This window comes from Anopheles cruzii, chromosome 3, assembly GCF_943734635.1.
Source record: "Anopheles cruzii chromosome 3, idAnoCruzAS_RS32_06, whole genome shotgun sequence".
NCBI classification, from domain to species: domain Eukaryota; kingdom Metazoa; phylum Arthropoda; class Insecta; order Diptera; family Culicidae; genus Anopheles; species Anopheles cruzii.
The window spans coordinates 42013270-42039954 of record NC_069145.1 but is presented as its reverse complement, the minus strand read 5'-3'; the positions used below and the strand labels follow the sequence as shown (position 1 = coordinate 42039954).

Below are 26685 nucleotides of genomic sequence, written 5' to 3'. Positions count from 1 at the left end.
GGCGGCTGCGGCGGTCCGGGTGGCCATTAAATAGCGGCCAAGTAATTTGTTATCGCCGGGTCCCGGGTCCCGGGGCCAGCCGGGTGCCGACACCTTGGGATGGGGCCGAAATGGGTGCTTGACGCGACGTTAATGCTTCTTTACCGAAGTAGTTGCCCAAAGCCAGCCAAATCCGGTCGGGCGATCCGTTTTTCTGATCCTGTTTGCTGTCACGAACTTCTCTCCGGTATCAGTTTCCTTGAGGGGCGGCAGCCTCGGAGCGGAACTCCGGATCAAACTTGCAGCATATTTCATTTCACTGCCTTTAAAGCAATAATAAAAAAGTTGGCCATTCGATGCCGCCATGTTTGCTACTTTTACTTGTTGCAAGTCGACCGGAACCGCCTCTACTGGTTTGTTTGTTGATACAGATAAAAAGTGAGGGTCTAGTAAATAAGAGAAACAGGAGGTGCTGTGAGAGTCTTTCGGTCGAGTTTGATTGCCGTAAGTTTCACTCACTTCAGAGGTTACAATATTAAGCATGAGTCTATCTTTTATCAAATTAGATTAAGTCTGTCTTTTGCCAAATACAATACATGAATGCATAATGTTGTAATAATGCTGTTAGTTTGATTTGTAGATATTGTAGTTAAGGCGCAATACGTTAAGTTGTTAAACGACCTATTGGATTAGGTGAGCGAATCGAACGGTCGTTCGAAGCGGTGATAAATTAACAATGAGACACTATGAGAGAACTATGAGAACTAACATATACTTAATCTTGATGAAGGAAGCGTATCTCTGGGCCGTTTTGACTAGTTTGAACAGTATTTCGAATGGGTATTATTGAAGTATGAAGTTGACCAAAAAACGCAGAAAGAAGCAATGGAAACTATTATAATACAGTTCCATCTATTGCAATAGATTACTTATTGACTGAGTGCTCTAATCAGTTTCTGAAACGTTTAATCCAATTTCCTTTTCCGGTTACAGCTAATACATCAACGCTTATATTTCTCTCATTATGGTGGCGGTGAGTAATATTCTTTTAATCCAAAAATTAAAATGGCTTACTTTATAAGTGGCTTGGACGTAACAGCTTTGATTACCAAGCTTAACTAAATGTAAAAAAAATCACAGTTTTATGAAATACCCGAAACACCCGAAATCTGATTGATGAACTTTTGGCTTATCAGCTATGCAAATGACTAATTACGTAAATCTTGTAAATTCCGCGCCAGCAGCCGAATCATCAGTCTTTCAATCGAGCAGTAGACACGCCTAGGGCACTTCCGCTTAGGCTCCTCCAAGCAACAGCCTTCCGGGATATTGAAGCAAGCAATCGACAGCCCGGCCTGCCTTGTATCAGTTTGTCAGCTTTTGGGTGGATCGTTTTACGACCTTCCCGTTCCGTTGGCGCCCGTTCGGTGGCAACAGGTCCAGGTCCAGCATCGGGGGTCCCCGGTGCCCGTTGCATTATTTATCATCATCATATTTCACGGGATGAATTTGTGGTGCGGTGGCCAAAAGTTTTATCTTGGCCCTGCCTGCCTGGCCTTGGCCTCGGCCGGCTGGCTGGCGGCGCGCCAGATGGGCTGGTTGGTGGCTCGTTGATTGAATAAATAAATTCCCAGCGAGCCCACGCCGGTGGACGATTAAAATTACGCCCGACCGGAACACCGGGGAACACCGGGTACGCTTTCGTGGAAGGTCCCCAGCGGGGAACGCGGGGCTGTGTAATTAAACGGAGGCCGCAAGCGTGCCCCAGGCGGAAATGAGTCGATTAGAGTTGTGGTAATCTTTTTACTTCTCCCGTCTGTGCTAATTGCTGGGCACAAATCGCTTTCCTGCATGGCGTGTTGATTGGCGGGGAGGAAACCCGCCCTATGGTTGGTCTGTTTTTGGGTCTGTTTAAAACGGTCCTTTGGGCCACAGTCGTTGCTGTCGAAGACGATAATCTTGGTCGCAAGCGCAACTTCCAAGTGTTTGCCAACTTTCTCGATTCGGGAACAGCAAATTTCCATCAGCCGAGGCGCCGGCTGTACGCTCGAATCGACACCGAAAAAGTTATCGCAAGTGCTACGCAGGCAAACGGAAATCCGGTCCACCCCAAAAAATCCGATCCGTTGTCTGTGTGCGAGGGAGAGAGACAGAAAGGCCAGATGGATGGAAAAAAAGAAAAGATCACACGGTGGTTAACCGGTGATGTTTTTCATCGCACCGGCCTTGTCAATCAACTGCGAGTCCGCCCGGCCCAGTCCAGAAATAGACGTACGGTTCGGGTTGTGACAGGCGAGAGCTAGGTTGGCACCAGCCTGAAGTCCCCGGGAGTACCCTCGAAAGCAATTTCGGGCGGACCCGGGCACCCCAGAGTCCCGGGCAACAAGGAAAACAAGCGCTGCAGGTCGGACGGGCTGGTCCGCTCGGCTCTTCGGCCCGTACTCGAGAAGTTGAAAATGTGCCGACGTCGATGGAAACGTTAAACAAATCAAAAGGGCCGCACCTTCGGTCCGGAAAAGTGGGAAACGACACCGTCCAGCTGGCCGGAGGGATCAGATTCATCATCATACTACCCGAACAAAATGGTAACTCAGTTTCTCCATACTGAGAAGAAAAATTTCACGGCGAATTGTTTTCTCGCCAAGGGGCAGAAAGAGAACGCGACAGTGAGCAGTATTTTCTCTCTCTGTCACGCTAATATAGCGTCCAGTCCGCCACTCAAACTGTTAGAAAAATTGTCAATAGTTCATTGCCGAAGCGTCCAAGATACGACGTGTAAACAAATCGACATCGGATCATCGTCGTAATAAAAGTGTTTAAAAGTGAATTTTAAGCTGTTGCTTATTTCGGTAAGTAAATTTAAGCATCGGGAAGCATTTCTCGATAAGTATTTACTTATAAATAATGAAAGTGCACCGCATTTGTTTACATTTTTAGCCGACCAGTGTCATCGTGCCATTGGATGCCAGCGACGCAGCGAAGCCAGCGAACGATGCAATGACGATACAGCGGATACATGAAATGCTGCGGCGTAGTGCTTAATATACACGTAGAGCGTAGTGAAAAGTGTATGGTGGAAGCCAAAAAGTTAAATAATTGTAGAAAAATTGTATTTTGTGATACTAATAAATACAACTGTTTGTTTACATCAGTTCACAAGTGACAGCTTAATGAGGGGAAATGAATTGAGAGAAAGAAAAATAAAAATATAGGGGAAATTTCTCCACCCAAGCGCTCACGGCGGGCCCTCAATTTTAGGGCTGTAAGGGCCCGTTTAGTCCTATAACTGTACGATGACGTCACTTACAGCCCTAAAACGGCCATAGTGAGAGGGACTCTCAAAAGTTGAAATTCTGCGATTAAAAAAATGAAAAATTGAGTGAATTTTTCGTTCGGGTAATGCGTGGCGCAGGACTGTGTGAGTGGGCGTTAGCTTGGTGTGCTGAACCTGAGGTGGACGATACGGGTTTTTTTACGAATGCCCTGACACTCTGTGTCGAAGTGGACAAAAAGGTTCCGAAAGGCTGTCGGTCAAGTGCGTCGGGCTGTGAACTGGATGGAACGGACATGGCTTCAGGTCCGGTCCGAATGTTCGGGGCCGGTGTTGACTCAATGGGTATTTTCTTATCCTGATGAGGCGCAGTACAAAGTAAGCGATGTAATGGCAAGTGGGCAGCGACCTTCGGGCGGTTTTCGTTCTTTTGTTGACTTGCGTCAATCGAGTTCTCTCGTGAATGTCTTAAAGCTGAACACGTGAAGAACATTTTGGAAGACATTTAAAATAATTTGCTAGAGTCCTGACGATACTACGCGATGCTGATAATTACTGCAGTGACAGCTTGAAGGTAATTGTCAAAGGTAGCACATCTGGAGAGACGCCAGAACACTTCTTGACCTTGAGGGTACTTCATCTAGCGTTTGGAGTCCGCGAAGATGGGCGTAGAATATCGATTCTGGCTGTCGCTGTATGGCACGTATCGTCGTCCTTTCAAAACCAAATGTCGCCTCTTGCATTGGCTTCTCTTGCACGACGTGTCGGTTTTCCGAGCCACAAACTTTTTTTAAATAAAATAAGCTTTTCAAATCTCGTACAGTTTCGCTTGAAGACTCACCGCTTTGGAAATAAGTTTGTAATAATTCCCCATTTTCACAATAATATTTAACGTTCTAAAAGTCAAGTTGCATCACCCTATACTAGTGCTCTAGCTAGATGAAGTAAATAACAAATACAACAAACAGGTATTGGGTGTCTTTTGAGGACATCGGACATCTGTCAGTAGCTGCCCCGAATGACAGCCCGGGATTGCGGCTCGGGCTTGGTACTTACCGCACGGTAATGCTGAACACGATGCTTCCGACCACCAGCGCGACGGCCACGAGGGCCACGAGCCCAACGACGCTCCAACACAGCACACCGCACCGCCAGATCGTGCCGAGGACCGTGCCCTCGACCGTGACCCAGTCCGCGTAACCGGGCGGCACCGGGTGCATGCTGAACCGGTCGCGGTGGAGCTGGTTCTGCTGCAGGATCAGCAGCGGACGCCAGACGACGGACGCCGTCCGGTGGTGCGAGAAGTTCTTGAAGTCGAACGCGATAAAGTCGTACTGTACCGGGCGCGGCCGCAGTTGCCCGTCGCTGCCCGCGGCATCCCGCAGCACGGCCATCAGGAAGTCGAAGAAGTAAAAGTGTTCGCCAAACAGCAGGTGCACCCCGGTCCGGGCCGTGCCGTTGGCGTCACCGAGCAGTGTGGCGTAGCTGGCGAGGAAGTGGTCGCAAAATCGCTCGATTTCATCGACGCGGCCGTCGTCCAGCGTCCGGTTGGTGGCGTCCAGCGACGCGGAGCCATTGAGGTAGAGGCTGGTGTCGAGGTCCACCGGCCCACCGGAACAGTAGCTACCGAACAGGGTTCGGCAGCGGGCGGAGTCGACGGTTTGCGACAGGATCTCATACCAGTTGGGGACCTGGTCGAAGAAGTAGTGGAAGTCACAGCTGGTCTCGGACGCACCGGACCGGTTGGCCGCAAGCCGGAGCACGCTCTCCAGCACCAGCGCCTGGCGTTCTTGGCCACGTTCGGCATCTTCAGCCGCCGGCTCTTCGTCCGAGGACTCCGACGAGCTGTCGACCACAACCGGGCCGGAAGATTCCTGGCGCTCGGTGAGCCGAATCTTCAGCAAGTTCTCGCTGATGTGCTCATAATCGCCCAGGTCGACTCCGTGCAGCCGGTGCAGGATGGTGCGGAAGTTCTCGGTCAGGATCGTCAGCACGAGCAGGGTGCTCCGATGGGCAGCCTCCTCCGCGTCGTCGCCTTCCGCGGCCAACCGTCGATAAAGCGCGTTGTTGCTGTTGAATATCGTGCCGATCATGTCGACGAGCAGGATTTTCGTCCTTCGGCACCGCGGGCACAGTTGATTGATTACGCTGATTGTTTGTGGGGAATCGATCGGCGAACAGACGATAATGACTGTGGGTGAAAGGAGTGCGTTTGAAAAGGGAAGCTTTTGTAGGAGTTTGTTGCCGAGAACTGAAGCTATCGGCTGAGCTGATTGCAACCCGGGAGCGCTCGGGCGCGTGTAATACGCGCAGTGATGCAATCACTGGATGGATGGATGGAACCGGCACGGACTCAAGAATTTCGGGCGTAGGACGAGTTTAAAATGACGGATTACGGTCGGATAAGAGCGAGAGCTGATGAAGCAACACCCTCTGAAACTCCACTCAGCGGGGATAAAGACGGCTCGCTTGTCAAGTGGCCAGGTGTTGGTATGGAAGAGGCATTACCCGCCGCGAACGAAACGTCATCGTGCCGGGCGTGTCGGAAGTTTTAACGAGATTAGCCGCGAATTAAGAAGTGAACATCTGATGAGTATTTCTTTCGTATTCCCAACCGGAAACTTTGCCCGGAGCGATTCCACTTACGTAATTGAGGCGTGCGCCTGGCACACAGCGCCGGCACCGGTGCCGGGTCGTAAGATGATCGTTGCGAGTGAAACAACCCCCCGAAAAAAAAAAACAGAACAGAACAGAACAGAACAGAACCGAAACAAGGCGGTAGTGTAGTCTTTTTTCCGGACCAGACACGCGCCTAATTAAATGAGCTTCACAGCGCAACGGAGCGTGCCCATTCCTTATGGCGAAAGAAAATAACCAAGTCTGAGTTGAAACGCCAGAAAAAAAGGAAGCCGGCCCCAGCCGGACCGGACTGGAGGGCGCACCAAATTGGCAAACGCGCGGAGGCGTTTGCAAATATCAAGTTAGGAATCCCAGAAGGTTGGCAAAAAACCACAGCCTTTACAAAGAAGCACCATCGGAGGACCGTTGCGGAACGGAGAAAAAAAGAAAGCGAAAAGGAAGTAGAGTAAACCGCGTTCGCCAAGACGCCAAGTCGCTGGCCGCGTAGCTGGCGCCGGCTGCAGTGCCCGTAATCGGACCCGACACGGACTGGGCGGACACGGAGCGCGGCTTGCAAACAGGAAGTGCGCTGCGAACTTTCACTACTTCGAGCTCATTTGTTCGGTGCCGAGTGCCTCGGAGTAGGTCAAATCGGGAGCACCGACGACTGGCGCTTTTTGCCCTCCGTTTTCCAGTCCAGTTTCCAGCGCTGCGCTCGCCTTACGCTTGGAGCGTTGCGTTCGGAATGAGGTTTTGGGCAAAGTTTTTCCACCCTTGGAATAGAGGAGGCAAACGCCTAATGCTGGTTGGGACGCGATTGGTACGAGCGAAGTGGTCAACGTGTTTATGCTATCGCGAGTCAATTTGATCCGTATCGGAAGATGCCAGATCCATGAGCGGATTTGAGGCGGACCGGAATAGATTGATAACTTTTCTAGGAATAAAAACTCCTTTCGAGCGGGGATCGGCCGTGGGGATTGGTTTTATCGGAGACTCGATTGTAGGAAATTGAAACCGATTGGGTGGCTCGCATATGTAAAATATTAAAGTTCATGAAAGAATTGCATGGAATCGGTTTGGAAGCCTCCGTGTGCAGCCCGTTTCCAATAAAAATCGTCGGAGCTGGAGTGGAGCAAAGATTTTTCATTAAGTTGAATTTGGGAATTGGAAATTCTCGGGCTGAATCGGTCGAATTGTTGTTTAACACCTACGTGCGTCGACTCCGTTTTATTAAAACCGCAAGCGTTTTGATAGCAGAAAAATTTCAAAGTAGTTTGCACAATGCACCAAAAACATGCTTCGTGCCCACACTTCAAAAGCGTACAGAACTGAGTCAAGCATAGCTATAATAAAGGAATTGGTGGCCAAAAGTTTTTGGCTCTGGTATGAAAGAACTACCATAATTTGTCAAAAAGTGTGTGCTTCTACACATTCTAACGGAATATTAGACCAAACATATCATCAGAAATGAGTCGGAACATTGTCTTTTGCTTATAAGCTAAAATAAAATGGGTTTATCGGGGAACAGTTTGGGAGAAGATTTGAAAGAAATGTGAAAAATCAAGGAGCTTACTTTGAAGGAGTTGAAATAAATATGGATGAATAATTTGTGTTTGATTTTGAACTAGCAATTAATGTCAGCCTGCGATTCGATAAGTTTAGCTAATTAATTTGAATGTTGAAATTAAATAAAATTATTTAGTTTCTTCGGGAACGGGAGACACGGAATGATTCATGATTATATTGCATCCTATAAAATTTTCATGAAAACCTTAGCAGAATATACTAAAGATTGTTCTATTACTAATTTCTTTACTTAATAATCATTGCTATACTTTTGTTTCCTTATCCTTCAGACTTGAAGTCTTGTTATTTTTGTTTCAATTTGCCAAGATGTTTCGTTTATCTGACCAAATATCGCAGAGCTATAAATGAATCAAAATGCTTAAGCTTATAATGAAGCAAACACTAGAGAAGTTTTATTACAAAAATAAGAGAGTTACGGAACTCAGAATCATTCATGCAATAGTTTCATCTCCGTAGGTTAAAGCAGCACGAACATCAGCGTTATATGCTGAACCCCAATTTTCCTTCCTTTCCCGAAGACATTTAAAGCAAGACCTTCGAAAGCAGAATGGTAGAGAATTGTTTCCGTCTTCGTGGAAGGGAATCGCGCTGAAGCATTCGATCTGACAGCAGAAACTCGATCTACGGTTGCGTTCTTAAATTCAAGCCCAACAGCGAGCATTGGCCCGTTCTGAGTGAGTACACTTCGGCTTGAATTTTGGCAGCGTTCCAAGTGGTTGGCGTTCGCTAACGTTTACTTAGGCTCGTCCTTCCGACGGAATTCCGTCGGTTCGTGCACTCCGGGATCCACACGCGGTGGGTTGATGGTGGCGGTGGTTCCGGCAAGAGTCACGCGACCACCTTCCATCGGGATATCGGGATAATTTGATTGGGGTCGAAAGTTGAGATTGATGTATGATGTTGGCGCCGGGAACGGGTTCGGCTTGCGCAGGGACACGGAACACGCATCCGTTCCGTAAGCGCCTTTACATGGTTTCTTCCCCGGCCACGACCGCAACCGCGGAGCCTGGGCGCTCTTTGAGAGACACACGCCAGAGGCACCATTGTTGGATCCGGCCGGAATTCAATTTTGATTATGGTAATCATCGTTTCGCGATTGTTGGCGTACACGCAACGCGGAACAGCGCGGAAAGATAGAACGAAAACTCTGGAAGCTGAAGGCTCTGGAGGCAGAAGCAGCCAGGAGCAGCAACTCGGTTCCGGCCAACTCCGGTTCTGGAGCGCCGGAATGAAGTAGGATTCGGCCAAATAGCGTTTGACATTCGAAAGCCAGTGAAGGGGCTCATCGAGAGAACAAATTGAATCGCCGGCGGCGGACGGAGCTCAAGGATATGCGAGGCCCGGCAGGCCGTGGCGTTGCGTGCGTGCGTGTGTGTGGTCAAGGAGCACGGACACACGCAAGGCAGCTGTAATTGAATTTCGAATTTCACATTTCATTCCATCGCCGTGACGCGATCGTTCGAACGCGCGTCAGCAATATGGCAAATTCGTGCGCACCCCCGCTGGCCATTCCGATGCCTGATGATGATGATGATGATTGCCGCCGGTAGACATTTGTGCGGTGCCGGCTCTTTTAGCCCGCCCGAGATGGTGGCTTACGGGTTTCGATTTTCGATCCGATCAGGCTTTTTTACTCGTTAATTTCATCCTCGACGGCAGCAACACACCCCGGTCCGGGCCGGTTGAGGATGTCTTGAGGCGGACGAGGACGAGGACGTTTTCATCCATCATCCGGCCACGCACCACATCGAGGCGGGCGCCATTAATAGGGCGTGAAATTATGTTCACATTGATTTACTGCCCACACCGTGGGAGTGTACTTCCCGGAGCTTGGCGATTTTTAATGGCGAAAAAAAATTAAAAGACCCCCCGCCTTACCTTTGCCAACGCTGTCGTTGAACGGCCGGGACTCGTCAGGGCTGGCGTGCAGAATGGTGTACGGGATGTGTAGGTTCGTGGCGAGTGCGAGCGCTAATCCTCTGTTGGAGTCTGAAAGTGAAGGTTGGTAAATCGATGTTTGAATATCAATCACAAGCCAAGTGGAGAAATTCGTCTGCTATTCCATCATTTTATTCATAATCAAGTCACATGTAATTCATCAACACTGGTTGAAAGCGTTCTTCGCTACACAGAATCCACAGTAACCACACCTTCAGTTCTTTTGGGAAGCTTTGTTTGTTTCATACATTTTAGTTTTTTTCATTTAAGAATAGCTTGGCACATCTGAACCAACAACGTTTACCACAAAAAGGATAGCCACAGTCAAAAATTTAGGAAGTAGGAAGCATGGAATTTTTAGTTTTTCCTAACAATATCCTCCATTTTGCTCCGTAGTAAAAAAACAAGAGTAGACTAACTAATAACTGAGTAATAATAACTTAATTTTTTAATTAAATTTTATTGGTTTCATTTTCAACTGCCAAGTTAAGGCTGGAAAACGCACGGTGAAGAATTAACAAGACATTATGCTGTGTCTCAGCTTGTAAGATGGTTTATACGCTTATATCCGCGGCTTGTGATTGCGAGTAGTGCAAGTATGGATCAATTTGTGCTATATGTAAAAAATACTAAATAAAGGGCGATGATGCATCGCTGGCCTGCCCCCCTGGACTTGCCAGCCTGGCCCTCGTCGGGGGGAAGACCAGGACGTTTTCCCACAGTGGGAATCGATTAAAAAAAAGCTTGTAAGATGGCAAAAACGTAGAAATAATGCAAACTAACCGATGAAGAACATCAAATGGTCAAATGAATGTGAGTTTTAGTGATGAAGGTACCAATGATGTTCCAAAAATGTTCGATCAAAGTGAGGCAGCCATCGGTTAAATAACCAAGGGTTATGAAAACGAAGGTTGTATGCATCATTTCAAAATGTGTTAAAATGAACGAAGGTTGTATTCATCATCATGTGTCCTCGGCGAAAGAAATCAACAGCAAAACGCGTTGATAAACGTATAGAGAATATCTCCTTAACAAACCCTTTTCAATTCCGCTTAAAATATTCTATTAATTAATACAAAAACTAAAATTAAAGGATAAAGAACCCCCTACCGTGTATGTCATTCGACGTAGTCTATAGAACGCAGGCAAATCTAGCAAATCAAACAAAATTCAGCACCTAACTAAGAAAAGTTTCTCTGGAGTGATGATTTTTTGGTACGACTCAATTATCGTTATGAGAATTGAATCTTGAATAGAATTGAATGTGGGGTCTAAATTAGCATTAGGAAATAAATTACAAAGGCATTCTTGTCCAGGAAAGTGCAGCAATCACGAGGCCAGAAAGAGTCATGCAGTACCTTGCGGATAATGATATCAAGGTTCTATTCACATCGTTGCCTAGACCAGCCAACCATTGAGAACATGTGGCTATTCACGAACCTTGTAGTATGTGAAAAGACCCCTTTTAATTTAACAGAATTAGCTAAATTAATCAAAACAATCTGGACCAAAATAGTAGCTGAGGACTGTAGACATATACCAATCTCGTGTTTCGCAAAACCTTTTGTGTTCTTGAACTAAGCTTTTTTTTCGCTATTTCGCTGTATGTCACATCTGGAGCATTAAAGCCTCTAGCTTTAAATGTTTAACCATTTAACATCAGCAAGATATGCGTTTGACATGTTTCGTCAATAACCATCGGAGGGCGGTAATTATCAAACCAGACAGTCAGACTTATTAGAGCTGTATCTAGCACAACTGTTCTATTTCAACGTCCAACGTCCAACGCAATTGCCATCTCAAATTGAACACTAACCAATTGTTTATGATTAAATGTTTGTGTGAGAGATTTGGCAACGATTGCACAGAGTATCGACCAGTGGGTGAATATTGATAACCGCTCAGTTAGCATTCGAGACGGTGCGTAAGCTGTTGGTCCATCCGGTTCAAGAAAGTGAGCCGCAACTCGCTCAATGCCAACAGCCAACACCAATCAACTTAAAACACGTCCCATCGTTCCCGGCATCGGACGGATAGCGCCGTTTTAAACACTCGGCCACCACCACCACCGAAAACCGTTTGACTTCTCCGTACCGTTCGATTCGCGCATTTTATAGACTGTAAATATTTGCTGCGCCAGCCGATCGACCTGGTGCCTCCAGCCTGCCCCGCCGCCGCCACCACCACCACCGCCCCCGACGATATGATTTATGTGGATTCCGTGCCGTTCAACAGATGCTGCTGCCAGCGCGGGGTCGGGATCGATATTAATCGGGGCCTGCTGCACGGGAGTTGCTCGTTTGCCAAGCAGCGTTGGCCGCCGCCAATCACTTCCGCAAGGCCCGTTCCGCAAAACAACCACTTCCGCCGTAACAATGTGTGCACGGGAATCGGCACGGGAAAGGCGGCAAATAAGAAACCTGCCGAAAGCCGCTTGTCAAAGTCGAGCGCACTGGCCGTGATTGGTGTGATAACGTCGTCCCAGCCCCCGTTGTGTGTGATAACCTACGACGGGCTTTTCCGCTTTCTCTCGTGGCAAAGCCGTAGCCGGAAGCCGAGCATATTCGTTAGGAACCGCTCAGGGCCCGTTCCGAGTGTGGGGTGAATTGAAATTGCAAACGACAGCGATTCGCTCGAGCTAGGCGTCCCGGTTGGCATTCCGAAGTTCCAGTGGGCATCGTCCGCAGCAACCAGGTCCGGGCGCTCCGTGGCGCTAATTCTTGCCGGTTGTAAATTTGTATCAATTTGTCACCTTCCGTCCGTTCGTCGGTGTGGCCCGGCAGCGGCCAAGATCGCGTACGGTCTGTGCGCTGTGCGCTTTTCCCGGAACGGAACCACAGGCCACGCATTCGGCGTCGGACGCGTCGGACTCGTTTATGGGCTCATAATCTTTCATCCACGAGTAGATCGTAATAGAGCGCCCGGCCACGGGGCCACATCATCAATACGTGACAGTCCGGGGAGCATAAAAATAAATTTCAATCAGTGGAAATTGTTTTCCACGCCGTGTTGGTCGTGCGGATTATCGCTCACGTCGCTCACGGAGGTAACCCAGGGGAGGGGTGGGGGGGGGGCTGGCCACATCGCACCGGGTATCGATTCGATTTCGTCCACGCTCGCCGAAATGCCGGTGTCAGCGCAAAGCCGTGCCATGGGGGACGTTGACAAGCCGCGTGGCGTGGCCACGTACACTGCTTTAGGGTCGGCGGACCCTGGCGGACATCACGTCTCCTTCCTAGCGCAATCGGGAGGTGGCCGGTGGAGCGTGGCGCCCTGACTGTGGGCGATTTTGGTCCGTGGCTTCCGTGCTTCAAAAGGCACCCGCCATATCACTGGCATTAGCTCGTGGCCAAAGGGATAAAAGTATTACCCATTTTTTACACGGCCGATCCGTGTGGATTCGTCATCCCAACAGCTGGATTGAAAATGGGATTGGGGTTTTTCGTTCAATTAACTGATTGACGGCGCACAGGTATTGTAACTACAAAAAGGATTAGATCCTCTATACTACGCCACGCACAGTCGCCAGTTCGAGGCATGGATTTAATTTCCATTCCGGTTCCATTTGTTGGTTTCCATTCTTGTCGAAACCTTTGGATCCTTTGTGACTCACTACACGATAGGTCGTCGGGAATTTATTCGGATCACGATCCATGTGGGACTGATATTCGCGCAGCGTTAAAGTCCTGGTGATGGACCTGAACAAAACTACCGACGTTCCAATGGTGACTTCCGGGATCAGCTCGCGGTGACGGGATTTTTGCTGACCAACCGAACGTACTGGCTCTAATGGCATAATTCAATCACACCTGAAGCTGGACAATCGAATTGAGCCGGATTGAACGCCGGTTCCGCAAACCAGCGCGCAACCCAATCCAATTGACCATTTAACTTATTGGCTATTCACGTCCGCCCAGTAGCGCCACGGTAGCGCCGATAAAAGCGAACCGAAAGAACCTACAGTCGACGTCTTCGCCGACGGACGAGATAGCCGCCCGTCATGTCATGTTTTGGGTGCGTGGTGTTCCGTTTCTTCGCCGACTTCGCCCCAGTTGGAACTGACAAACAAGAAAGATGTCCTCCCTGCTACGTCAGTTGGTGGCGTTATTTGTGCTCCCGTGCTTCTCTCTCTCTCTGTCTGGTGTTGGGTTTTGATGTCCGGGGTTGTTGGTTTATCTTATACCTCGTCCCGATGCCGACACTGGAATTACAGTGTCGTTGGACGGGGCGTTCCCGCGGGCCGGCTTGGAGACGATCCAAGTTCTTATTTTCCAGCCGGTTAGTTCGCCACGCTCCGCCAGCCAGCCAGCCAGCGGGACGGCGTGTCGGAGGACGGTGTGTCGCTCTGGCGCTCGGCCGTCAGACGACGGATTCGGCTTGTCAGGCAAATGAAAATGAATGCACGTTCTGGGGTTATGCCGTCAGCCGGGTCGAGGTGCACCGGAAACGGTTACGATGATGGCGTCGCAGAAGGAGCATAGTTTTCGTTGGCTGATTGACATCCCACGTTGTGATTCGATAACCTTCCCCCCCGAGAGAGGACAGGGATGTGGAGTTATGTGCATCGGTTGGACGTTGGTAAGCCGAGCCGTATACCGAACGTGGGTTGCTTGTGGATTGAAGGCTCCCGGGGGAGGTATTGCTTTTTTCCGGAAGCTCCACTTGGACGGCCGGTTCCGGTTGACGTCACGCACTATGCTGCCCGAGCGGAACCCGAATCGGGCTGTGCAGATGACAGGTACGGGAAGTGATTTCCATTCCACTCACTTCGACAATCGGCCCTCCGGTTCGGCGCAAATACTCGAACGTCGGGCGACGTCGGGGCTGCGTGGCACGTGGCGGGACCGTATGGCCGCGCCCAGTAGGGGATGCTAAATCGACTGTGATTTGTATTGGGCACATTAGTTGGAGAGCGTCTCGCGATTACGTCTCAATCGCGCTGAGCGCTGCCGCTGAGCGTTCGGGGCCATTATCGGGCGGAGTGTCGAAAGCTAGGACCCCAATCTATGCGGCAGCTGATCGATGGCGGCGTGCTTGAGTGCGTCATGAATATTTAAATCGGCGCGAGACGGAGTGACTAGTGCCCACTTGTTAGTCGCAAGTTAGGTGTAAAGTTGCGCCGAGAGTTACAATCGTTTCTAGACTCGTTAACGCGAGCATTTTGAGTGTGGAGTGGTGAAGTTTTTTTCCGCTGCTTCAAGTCGGTAAATCTGAGAAAAGGGCAATCTGTGGCTATCGGTGTAAAGTGTAAAGTTGTGAGAAGACCAATATTTGAACTAAGGCCCATTTTCTGAATGTTATTTAAGCAACAATTGCTGGCATGGACTTAAGCTAAAAATCGAAGGAAAATAGGATAAAAAAAGGAAAAAAAAACGGCTTGTCTCGATTTATCGGGAACAGGTAGGTTCTACAGGCTAGCTTTACAGTAAATTATATCCTCATTTTCTTGTATGTTCTCTCGTTATTGATGTTCATGATAGCTTTTTATAAATTGTTGATTGTATGCTCGTTTTTAAATAATCAAATTATTTAATGCCTTGTTTCGTACAGTGTCTTTTGGCTTTCAATTATTGAATGGCACATGAAATTTTTTCTGATTTTCAAGAAAATGTTCTACAAAGTGCCATTGTAACTTTACACACTTCTGCCAGCGATGATCCCATCTCTTTCGTCTCATCCAAATAGTACTCGGAAAAGTAGTACTTTTTCTCTTCAAAATAATTATTCACAAAGGAGATTGCCCCTTTATTTAACGAAAGTCTCTGTCCTCCGGGCGGAATTTTCAGATTAGAGAACAAAAAGAAGTCGCTTGGGACCAGATCTGGTGAATAAGACGGATGGCCCAGCGGTTCAAACCGTAATTCGTCATCACAATCGCTGAGCAACGTGATGGAAACGTGAGCAAATGTGGCAGCCAACGCGCAGGCAGCTTTCTCGTGTCTAAAAGATGATCTCAAATCTGACAAACACAATTTTTGGACATGTTCACAGACTCGGCCATGTCTCTCACTTTCATTAGCCGGTAATCGAGCGCCATTTGGTGAACTTTGGCGCTGTTTTGGCCGGCTGTTGCCGTTTTTGGACGTCCTAAATATTCATCGTCTTCCCAGCTCTTACGGTCACGTTAAAATTTAGCTGCCATAAAATTTTACAGTGGTAAATGGTGATACAGAGCCCCAATAGGCAGAACCTATCTGATCTTTGACTTGGGTAGGCGTATTTTCTTTGAAAACCAAATATTTAATGACACTTCGATTTTCGATTTTGTGCAATTCATTCACACGATTGTGACACAAAAACTGCGGGTCCAAACTGGCTAAAATTTTTGTGGGTAACTGTCAGTAACTGTTAACAATGTTGCCATCTTCATGTTGAGGAAGGTCACTTTTTAAACCAGTCTATTTGAAGTGGTTTTTTTTGGTAGCTTGGTTGAAACTATTCACAACTGAATATTATGAATTAAACATATTGAAATGGGTTGGTTTTTCATATCAACATTTACACCCAAAATGCAAACAAAAGTTCGTTCAACTAACTCAACAAAAGAAGGATAGAGAACAACTTGTCACTGTACGATGTACAAAAAGCCACACCACAAAGGCACGGTGTACCGACATCAACCAAAACTGGGCGTATAAATAAACAAATGTAAAACAACAGAGGCACGTGCTTATAAAAACCGCGACCGGTTGTCAGCAAGTGATACCAACGCAACGAAATTACGCCCGTTTGAGATAATGTTGGCAGTAACAGTTTTCATGAAAGGCTTCAAGTTGTAATTGTAATCAGGTCGGACCTGGTGAACGTAAATGTGATGCGAAGAGGTTAGAAAAATACTCCATTCCGACATAAACTCATCCCACAGTGCGTGCGATGTGCAATCAAAACGTGCACATTACTCACGGGCTACTGGAGCAGTAGCTTCCGTGAAATCCGTCGAAACGAAGAAAAATTGGCAGCGCCGGGCTGGCTCGCCGGTAACGTGCCTTCCAGTGACCAGAGCTGGGTATAAATTCTAACAAACGCGGCACGTACGTAAATAAACAATGGCCACGTGCGAACATTCTCACCGGCGGATGGGGGTCCTTAAAGCTTCCCGGAAGACCCCCGGGGAAAGCACCGTCCGGGAGTATCGGCTAGTAGTAGTGACCTACCACGTGACCCCCGTGGCAAGTTTGCCTCCCTCGACGGTGCCTTTCCCTGGGGTGGTTTATGCTAAAACTTGAAGAAGGCTGTCGGTTGCCCAAAGTAGACGCCACCTGGGCAGGGGTCCGCAGCGCACTGACTCCAAGCAGTGGTTAATTTTTCATGCCCAGCAAGTTCTCGCCGTTTACAATACCGCTCCGAATGGGATCAAATTTTCACGCCGGGAAAGTAAACTCCTCCCGAGTTCCCAAACAACTCCGGCCAAATCCCGGGCTCCGTCGAGAGGCTCTACCGGAGCCGTTCGTAAATAATTTATCGTGGCTATCGGGGCCTGTGAAGGGCCACCAGGAATATTTGTTACATTCATTTGTGTTGCGTCCTTTTTTTTAACAATCCTACTAGTCCACTTCACGATGCTCTTTGCATTGGCCCGGTGCCTGAGCTTGGCATTACGGCAAGGTACAAACGTTTCACGTGCCTCCCGAGTACGGTCGTGCCGCTGAGCCGGCATCTCTTGACCGACCCGGCTGCTCCTAAAGGCCAACCGGCGGCCGGGCACGTACCATTGGGTTTGACCAGGGCTGAGGGTAGACAAAAAAGAAAACAACAAAAATCCCCATCTAGCGGTGGGCTGCTGTTTGCCCACCGTCTTAGTGAGCAGTCCGCGGGGATTGGCACAAAAATGTAAGTCCGTACCTTGCTCTCCTTGGCGCTCCGGAGCTGTTCACGTCCCGGTCTACATACCGACGAGCTTCAAATGGGCTCTCCCGGGGAACCTGGCGGTCTGGGCCAACAGTGACGGGCGGCTTGCTTAATTTGTGTGTTTAAAGGATCGGTGTCATCCGCATCCCCGGCCGAGGTGCAGCAGTTCCACGGAAATCTGCTGAAGAGCACTTGGGTTTCAGTGGTCACTGGAGATCAGATCGGTCGGCCCAGATCGAACAACAATTGACGCGTGTTTGCGTGTACTTGTGTAACTTTATACTTTCTGCGATGAATTAGATGATTCGTGGGCTACTAGATATGGGCTCATTTTCAAATGAATCTCGTCCTCGTCTGACTGTAGGGGTGCTACAGTCCACCAATCCAATCTTGCATAATTTACTTTCCAAGAAGCATAGAATGCCATGCCATGCTCATCACTTTTGTTTGAAAAGGTCAATGGTCAAAGGTTGTTGAATGTCAATAAGACTACTCCTTTTCATCGGCCTTCATCGCTGAGTTGTAAGGGTGCTGTTGGAAACATAACTTCAAAGCTACTTAAATCAATTAATATAAGTAAACAAAAATACTTAAACTAGAAATGTTATACAAATAATTTTACTGTCCACGCTGCACACCTACTGCGCTAATTCTGATAAGTCAGAATTCATCAAAACCAAAGTTTATAAAAGAAAGCATTTGAATGTCTAGAAAACATATTATGTTAAAATGATGTTTTAATTTTCCCAGATTTCAAAAAACCTTTCATTTTAAGCACAGATGCTTCAGACAAAGTACTAGGAGCAGTTTAGTCACAACAACATCAAGATGGAGACCGGACTAATAACTTTTGTTTCCAGAGGTCTTGCCAGATCGGAGGAAAACTAAGCTAAAACGAGAAGGATAATATGGGCTCTACAAAGTCTTGGAAATTTCAGACAATGAGCGAAACTAAAAGTTTTCACTCTCACTAACGTTCACATTATCCCCGAAAAATAACAATACCAAAATAAAAAGAAGGAAAGCCTTTTTGGAAGGATATAACTACGAGCTCTATTCCAAACCAGGCAAAGATAGCATTGTAGCTGATAATCTAAGAGACAAATTAACTTACTAACTCCAACACAACATTCCGCTGAAGATTTTGACAATTCCTTCATCCTTTCCACTGAGGCCCCTTACTAACGTTTTCCGTAACCAACTAATTATCCGCGTAACGACCAATTCCTCATATGAACATATCAACCCATTCTCCGGATATAATAGACACATGTTTCGTGAATCAACTTTTTCCAACGAATTTATTAAAGTAAAATTTAAAAAAATCCTAAGCGTTGCAGTTAGAAAGTATTCTCTGTTTCGGCTGCGATTGGTTGGCGAGCGTATGACTGTTTGCATTTATGTTCCGGTTTATGCTAAATCATCTACGCTGAGAGTGGTCGGTGATCGTATGAATGTTTATTCTGGATATTTGTGGCAATGTTACTTCTTTCGATCTGTTACAATATCGCCTCGCTCTGATGCGTGGTAACAATCGGGGTTGTATGCAAGTCGGTTCTTTACTAATATGCAAACCGGCCCTTTACTGCTCGAAGGGCGATAGTTTTCTACCGGTCTAGCATCGTTGAAAACTACATCCAGCAGCTGCCATTTCGGGCGCCGCTCGAACTCAACGATGGAATGTCTCGGGCTGCCAAAGGACACTTACCTGTCGCCAGCAGGGTTGCCTCGGTCCAATTAAGCTGCTGCGCGATGCTCTTCACTGCAAACGATACTGTTTCGTAGGAGGGAACGAACTTTTCTGTTTTCTGAAAACGAGAAACACGGAGAATAATAGAAGGAACTGTAATGTCAGCGGTTGATAGCTTCCCTCCGTCACGGAATGGGATGGCACGAGAAATTTCAACCCTCGAAGGATGGTGCCGTTTTCGAAGGAATCGCTAGAACCGTTCAACTTTTCACTCCCAGTTGTCCCTATTGGCCCCAGCACGCGAGTAAGGCGAACTCGAAGCTACACCAACTGCCACTATTTTAGTGTCCTCGACCCATATTTTCTCCATTCGGTGAGAGCCGTTTTGTTGCATTACAACTAGTGAAAGCCACCGGTTGGCAACGACGACATAAGGTTTCATTCATTGAGTCGTCCAAGAAAACACCCTCAATGACAGATCACCGGCTGCGGAAGAGAGCCAGTTTTATATGTCCAATTTCATTATTCGATTCAAGTCGTACAACCATGTTCGATAGGCGTTAATGGGGAATTCAACAAACCACCAGCAGACCTTCTTGGAGGTGTGCTCGATGATTGAATCAGCAAGTGTGGCCAAGATGCCCAACTGGGCGGGAGAAACCACGGAACATTGGGTTAGCGAACTTTGTCGCACCACCCGTTTCACATTTCGAACATGTTTTCGCCGAACCATTTTCAACTAGCCCATGATTAGATTGCGCCTATTTCCTGCCTGTGCTTCGGCTTCGTCAGCATTGCGGGTTGATGGTTCGGAAAAGGTGAACGAGGAAATACTTTAAAAGCTTTGCAAAACTTTTTCCCAATCAAAAGTAACTTCGCCCGTGGGGGCAACGTTGGCTACAGAGCGTTCCCATCGCAGGGCAGGCAAAACCCGCCACCGGGGGAAGCAATCTCCAGCTCAACACTTCATAAATGTCACTAGCGGTTGTCTCTTAAACCTGTCTGTGTGGCAAAGTCATACGGCCGAATTGGTCGTATTGTTGCGAAAGATTTGGTTGTTTTCGTTATAAAAACTTACTGTACGTGGACCATATTAAATGTTGGGAGTTTGCAATTTTTGCAACAACAAACCGCGCAAGGAAAAATTTAAACAATTAAAACAGTTCAGCTCATTTATGCTGCCTGGTTTTTGCGATCGACATTTTGCGTAAATATTTCAAATTGTAAATTTTCACAGTTAGACTTAACTCCTTAGTTAAGTGTAAGCTCATCGAAAGACCCATCGACGATCGTTTCATGTTATATTTGTCATTTCCTTTTTAAAAAAATTTTACCATTCAAATTTTAATTAGGATTCGAAAGCAGTTGGCAGGAAAAATAAACGTCTCTGAAAATCGTTTGTTGGCGTTCGTCATGGACGAAAGCCCGAAAGGGTCGAACCTTGAAACGTGGAGATTGCTTCCGGCGCCTCGTTTCTTCGATGCAGCATTGTTGTCACGGTCACGAATTTTTAAAAGAAACAAAAAACTTCAACCAGAAAATAAATATTATTAGGAACGCATTTTTTATTCTGTCAATAGCAACAGTCTATCTGTTGTCTATAGAAACAAATCACATTATTTAACTTAAAGTACATAAGCAAAACAGTGTAATTGATGATCAATTGAACAGAGCATCAATATGAATAATGATCAACTGATAATTTTTGTACCCAGAAAAACACGAACTTCAAGACAATTTACGAGAAACATGTACTAGGTTGTTCATTAAGTTTTGACGTTCGATACCATAGGGCGCTGCTAGGACCCTATTTTTTTTGTCATATTGGTACACTATCCAAAAGAACGTATGGAAAGTTTCATTTCAATCGGTCACTTAATTTTTTTTTACAAGCCTTTTAGTATCGGCGTGTCATTTTCATATTTTACAGCTGTTATGACGTCATCATTTGATGGAAAACGCTTTTCAAGTATGATTTTTTTTAGGTCTGAATACTGATGGAAGTCGTCAGGGGCCAAATCTAGTGAATATGATGGATACTCTAACAATTCGGACTTTAATTCATGGATTTTTACCATTTTCAAAATGCTCTTGTGACACGAGTCATTGCCCTGATGAAAGAGGATGTTTTTCTTCTTCAAACCGGGTCTTTTTTCACGAATTTTCGCTTTCAGTTGCTCTAAAATGTTACAAAAATAATCAAAATTTATTGTTTTATCAATTTACAAGTAATTCGCTAGCAAAATTCCATTCGCATCGTACAAAACTGATGCTAACTTCTTTTTAGACAATTTCTGGACGAACTCGTTTCGGAACCGAAGAAAACGGTTCAAACCACTCTTTGGACTCTTGTTTTGATTCAGGATCATAGTGATAGACCCAAGTCTCATCCACAGTAATGATTCGATGTACAAAATCCACTTTATCCTATCGAAAACACTTTAAATGTTGTCAAGAAAGATGCATTCGAATGCGTTTGTAGCAAATGCGGCAGCCATTTTGCAAACAGCTTTCAGGAACCCAAAACTTCAGTCAAAATATTGGTTATACTGCTCAATAAGTTGGCTAGGTCTTGTACTTAATTTCTATCAGTGATTCGACGATTTTGCAATACGATATCCTGTATTGTTTTACGATTTCAGGTGTTGTGTCTGTTTTTTGACGTTTTTGACATGGATCGTCTTAAAGGCTACTACGACCATGTTTAAACTCAGAAAACCCCCCAATTAAAGGTGAAGAGCTCTAACACACTTTCAGTATTGATTCATTATTTTCCTTTGCTTTTAAACCTTTTAAAAATAAAAATTAAATCACTGCACATACTTGATTTTTTCCATTTTAAAAAATACTGTGACATGTCGATACTAAATGACTTGTAAAAAAACAATTAGGTGACCGATTTAAATGAAACTTCACATACGTTCATATGAAGAGTGTACCAATATAACAAAAAAAATTAGGCTCGTAGCAGTGCCCTATGATATCGAACGTCAAAACTTAATGAACAGCCTAGTATTTGATTGAAATTATGAATAAATTTATCGATATTGTTTTACTGCGATTCGAGATCGTTTTCTCAACATTTATTCGTATATTCGTATTCGTGCAGTCGTGTCGGTGTAAATGGGAAAACATATCAATATCTGCAAAAAGGTGTCTAAATTACAATCACTCCGTTACCCGTAGCTTTACAACTGTATAGAAACAAGTATTAGTCGTTTCCTCCATTTTTCAAAGTGATGAAATAGTATTTCCAATAGGCAAATAAACTCAGATTGCCAAAGAAATCTTGTTTCAGTAAGAGCACCATTATGCTAGATAATCAAAAAACGGAATAATCTGACGCGTAGACGAAGAAAACACAACTCAGATTAGCATTCCACAAAAAACAACAGTCTGCAGCGGAGACGTTTGATGTAAAGCATTCCTCTCTCGTTTCGGCGCACGATATTAAAAATACATTCTTCTACATATTACCAGAGCACTTCTGAAGCACCCGGTGCTGTCTGAGACGTGCCCTGGGCGTGGAGCGAAGATTTTGGGTTGCCTATGTTTTTTATTCCAACAGTCCTCTCGAACCGCGACCGGCACCGGGCAACGTAATGAAAATTATCGTTATCACCGTTGTTTTCCTTTCCGCCTTGCCGCCTATTTCCGCCGTCAACCTTCGGCCCCGGTCCGACGGTGGAGCTTTGATACAGCGCTGATTGCGGCATGGCAACGCAAATAAAACTGCATAAATTATGTCGCGCTTTTAAATTTTCGTCCCCGGGTCCGGTCTGTGCGGGGTGCCAATTGAGCCGGGCGCTCTGCTGCCGGATACCTAATGCGCAGTCCTGGCGCATTATTTGGCGAGGATTCCTTCTTTCGGGACCTTCACTTCGCTATCGGTGAGCAGAACGCGGGGCGGCTTTGGAATGCTATGGACATAAAATATGAATATCGATCGGAGGTGACATAATCCATCCGCTGAATCGCCGGTTACAGAGTGTACCACATTGAAGGTTGCGGAGGACGACCGGTTCGCACTATAAGCGGCCGTGTAAAATGATTGCACCAAGCCAAGCACCATGTTTTAATCATCTTTTCGGTCTACGGACCGCACCGTACAATGGGAACCGTATTTTGAAATCAACCAATGCCACGCTTTTTTTGGCATCTTTACAAAGTAAACTACCAAGAAATGATTCCTCCTGTGGACGATGGCTTTCCTTGCTAATTTCTTTATTCTTATTATCTCCCTTCGAGGTCCGGTTGACAGACAACGACTGTTCATGTTACATTATAAACTCAAAGTTTACGCAACAGCCTTCGTTTTTAGCTGATGAATACGCTCATATTAACTATTCTAGGTTAGTAACCTAGTGAAATTAATTTTAATTGAAATTTGAAATTAATAGGCATATATTTTAAGAGAATAGAATAAAGTGAGTTGTGAGAAGTTCTAATCTTGCTTATGTGAACGCGCAATGATAATAAACATCCGCAAACAAGGTCCAAAGGACTTACGGCTGCATATCAACTGGTTTCGTTTACTTAATTCTGAGTCGTGGCATAAAGTAAAAAAAAGTTCGAAGGGGATAGCATCTCCATGCACAATCTAATCATGGTTCGAGCACACATAGGACACTCCCCAACGTACGATGGACCGCTGATTACGTACGCCAATGAATTCATCCACGAGAGAACGGCTTTCCCGGACTGCGCCCAGCTCATTTTCATGATCTTAATAAAGTCTGGATGATACGACACCTCGGACCGAAGGTCTGGCCACCGTTGCTGGTGGCCCGATCGTACGGCCCCGAACGGGACCGTAAAGCTTCTTACCTGCGTCCGTGGGCACGGCCAGAACAGCACCGACTTCCGGTAGGCCATCGACAAGTGCTCAGATAAGCTGTCACAATATCCGATGAAGCTGTCACTCTCGTCCGCCGACAGGTAGAGCACGGTGGTGAACGCGGGATCCCCGAGCCAGCGCTCGAACGAGGCCATGTCTGCAATCGAAACGGATAGGGATTGGGTGAGTGGAAAAAAAAAACAGAACCATTCCCGAACGCCGGTCCGGGCCGCTCGGTCGAAGTGGCACCGAAAGCATTAAACAATCCCACACCACATTAGCTGTCTTCGCGGGGCCATTCGTGTCTAGATGGCGGAGAGGAACGAAGGCCGAGTGGCCGGCGGGTGAGTGATCTCGAAAATCGATTCGAATGAAAACAAGCCGCCAACAGTGAGGAGAGATGTGGCGGGGAGTCGTGGATGGTGGTGGCGCTCGAAGGCCACAAGCTGAGTGGTCCGGTATCCGACGTTGACGGAACGCGCGATGACGGATAAATTGGATTACGTCTTCGAGGAGCAAACGCAAAAAAGGCAGGCAGCAAATATATTAGATAGATAAATCAATTACCGAAGGATCTCTCCCACCGAGGTTGAACCAGTGCCTGGAGTTTTTCGGCAGTCCGCCCGGTCGCTGCACTTTCCCCGCCGGCCAAGGTCACGGTCGGTTTTCCACAATCTCCGTCCATTAAAGGGGTGCACGATCGGGACCGCGAAGTTCCGCCCTGGCCTCGGAAGCGATTTAAATGAACTCCGGCAGCCAGTTGGGAAAGTGTGCCCATCCGGGGAGGGGTTGGAAAAGTCGTGGCAGCGGCAGCGGTTGTTTTCGCCAGCAGCGAAAGTTATTCTCCGTCGGATCGGAGATAAAGTCATTATTAGTTGACGTCAACAGTCGACGGGGGTTCCGACTTAATCGGGGTTGATAGATATCGTGCCGTTAGTGAGACAGTTTTAAAATAACCGCTACTTCGGAATTCGGGCTGATACTTTGTCTTTCGTTTGCCCAAGCAGGGTTTCGCTTCGGAGTGTCGGTTGTCTCAAGAGGCTCGGAACTGTTCGAACACCGACGAAAATACGGCGAAAATACCACCCGCGGCCGGATGTTGGGCACGTGTCGCTTTCGTTTCGAACGCTAAACGCACCACAAAAATATGCTGCCATGTAAACCAAGAAGCCGTCAGAAGTTAGTTTCTGTTTGTTCGGTCACATTCCAGCTGGTTCGGTACACCACCGTCACTACGTTGGTTGAAAAGTCTCGACGCATACGCTCATATATTATAATTGGGAAGTAGGTTGTAGATTTTGCAATGATGTAGTGTCGTTTCAAGGATATTTTTCTGATTTCATGACGAATAATTCACAAATCATATTATAACTGAGTGGTAAGTTTAATCACCTATGTACAATAAGTCACAAGTTTACTATTCGTTGTGACTCGATTTGATGACTGGATTGAATTAATAATTTATTAACTTATTTCTTTTAACTAATGCAATAATATGTTAGTAAGTGAAAATTAACAAAAACCCCTAATCATTTAATTTGCAGACTGATGCATTTTGCAAGATTTGGGGATTATGGAGACTTCCTGCACTATGACGCACTCTAGACGGATGTTCATGAGACTAAAAATTAACCTCGCGCTAAGAAAGTGTGATTTTCGTTTAGCTTAGCGACCATTGAGCGATGTAGTGTAGCTACCGACCATTGGAAGAAGTTAAAGGAGGGAGAACTAGGAAAAGAATTGACAACTTTTTCCCAAGGAATGTAGTTAAAAACTTTGCTACACGTAAAATGTCGCCCACTGCCGGGCAGCAGCCGAAAGTGCACTGTTTTGCGTAACGATGCCCAAACCGAACCGAAACGAAACGGTAACGGAGAACTCAAACAGCGACTCTTACAGAAGTTCCGGCGAAGTGTGGGGAAGTTTTGGCCAAGTGAAGCATACGCTTCGCAGCGACCATACCCGGGCTCACCTCTTCCGTTGCCCGAATGCAAATGACAGTTAGTTAGAGCGCTTACCGTGCCAAACCCGAAACTGGAGTGTGCTGTCCAGCGAGCTAGCGTCTTGCAGGTCCAGCTCCAAGTCGCTGCCCAGCAGCAGTTCGGCAAAGTTGCCAAACTCTCGGCGAAGCTGAACGGTGGAAGAATTGGCTGGAAGCACTACCAGCACCATGCTCCTGGGGTTCGGCCCGAACCGGGTCGTAGTCGTAGCAGAACTCTCGGACGGACTGGCACTGGACGACGTGGTGGTGGACGAAAGGAAGCGGTCCGGCGACGAAGTAGCGGTAATGGGCGTGCCGATGGCGTCGATAGAGTGTAGTTCCAGGGCACCGGTGCTAGTGGCGAGAGGGAGAAGGACGTGACCATCGATAGCGGCGAGATCAGTGATCGATTTGAAGAGGAAAACTGCATAGATCAGCAGAGTTTGTCCAACGTTGCACCTTCGGTGAAAGTGTGGCTTCATGTGGAAATCTAGATTGTTCACATCGGGTTCACTTCTCGAACTGCTGTCCCTGGCGTCGGCTGTTGTGCTCCAACCGGCGGTAGCTTGGAAGCAGTGGCAACGCTCATAACCGCTCAACAGGTTCGTCGATGGCCCGAAACGAGCTTCCTCGCTGTGTAACGAACGACGCTCAGCATCTCTGGCTGTTCCTTTGCTCGGATCCTCGGAGCAACTCAGTGTTGACGCATCGCACGGTGTTGACGAGGGTCCACTTAGCACCAGATATGCAGCACTGCACCCTTATCGAACTCTTGACGGATGGAGGTGTGGAGCCAGGACCTTACCATACTTTGTAACAACCTATCGAAACATACAGCAAGAATAGAACACTGATGTCAGAAGGTCTTCTATTGGGGCTGTGGATTTTATTAATAGGATTAATAAACACATTTAACAAAATGCTTAAAATGCAGA

At 46.9% G+C, this 26685-nt stretch overlaps 1 protein-coding gene across 1 annotated transcript in view; it reads right to left on the bottom strand.

Annotated features, from left to right (window-relative positions):
- Positions 1 to 26232, bottom strand: part of LOC128270429 (uncharacterized) — a 47344-nt gene extending 21112 nt beyond the window's left edge. The window contains exons 1-5 of the mRNA XM_053007828.1: positions 25788 to 26232; positions 23760 to 23926; positions 18951 to 19050; positions 9335 to 9445; positions 4307 to 5441 (exon numbers count right to left, since the gene is read on the bottom strand). Coding sequence (XP_052863788.1) covers positions 4307 to 5441; positions 9335 to 9445; positions 18951 to 19050; positions 23760 to 23926; positions 25788 to 26232 — 1958 coding nt within the window. The remainder of the gene's footprint in view (positions 1 to 4306; positions 5442 to 9334; positions 9446 to 18950; positions 19051 to 23759; positions 23927 to 25787) is intronic.
- Between the last annotated feature and the right edge of the window lie 453 nt (positions 26233 to 26685).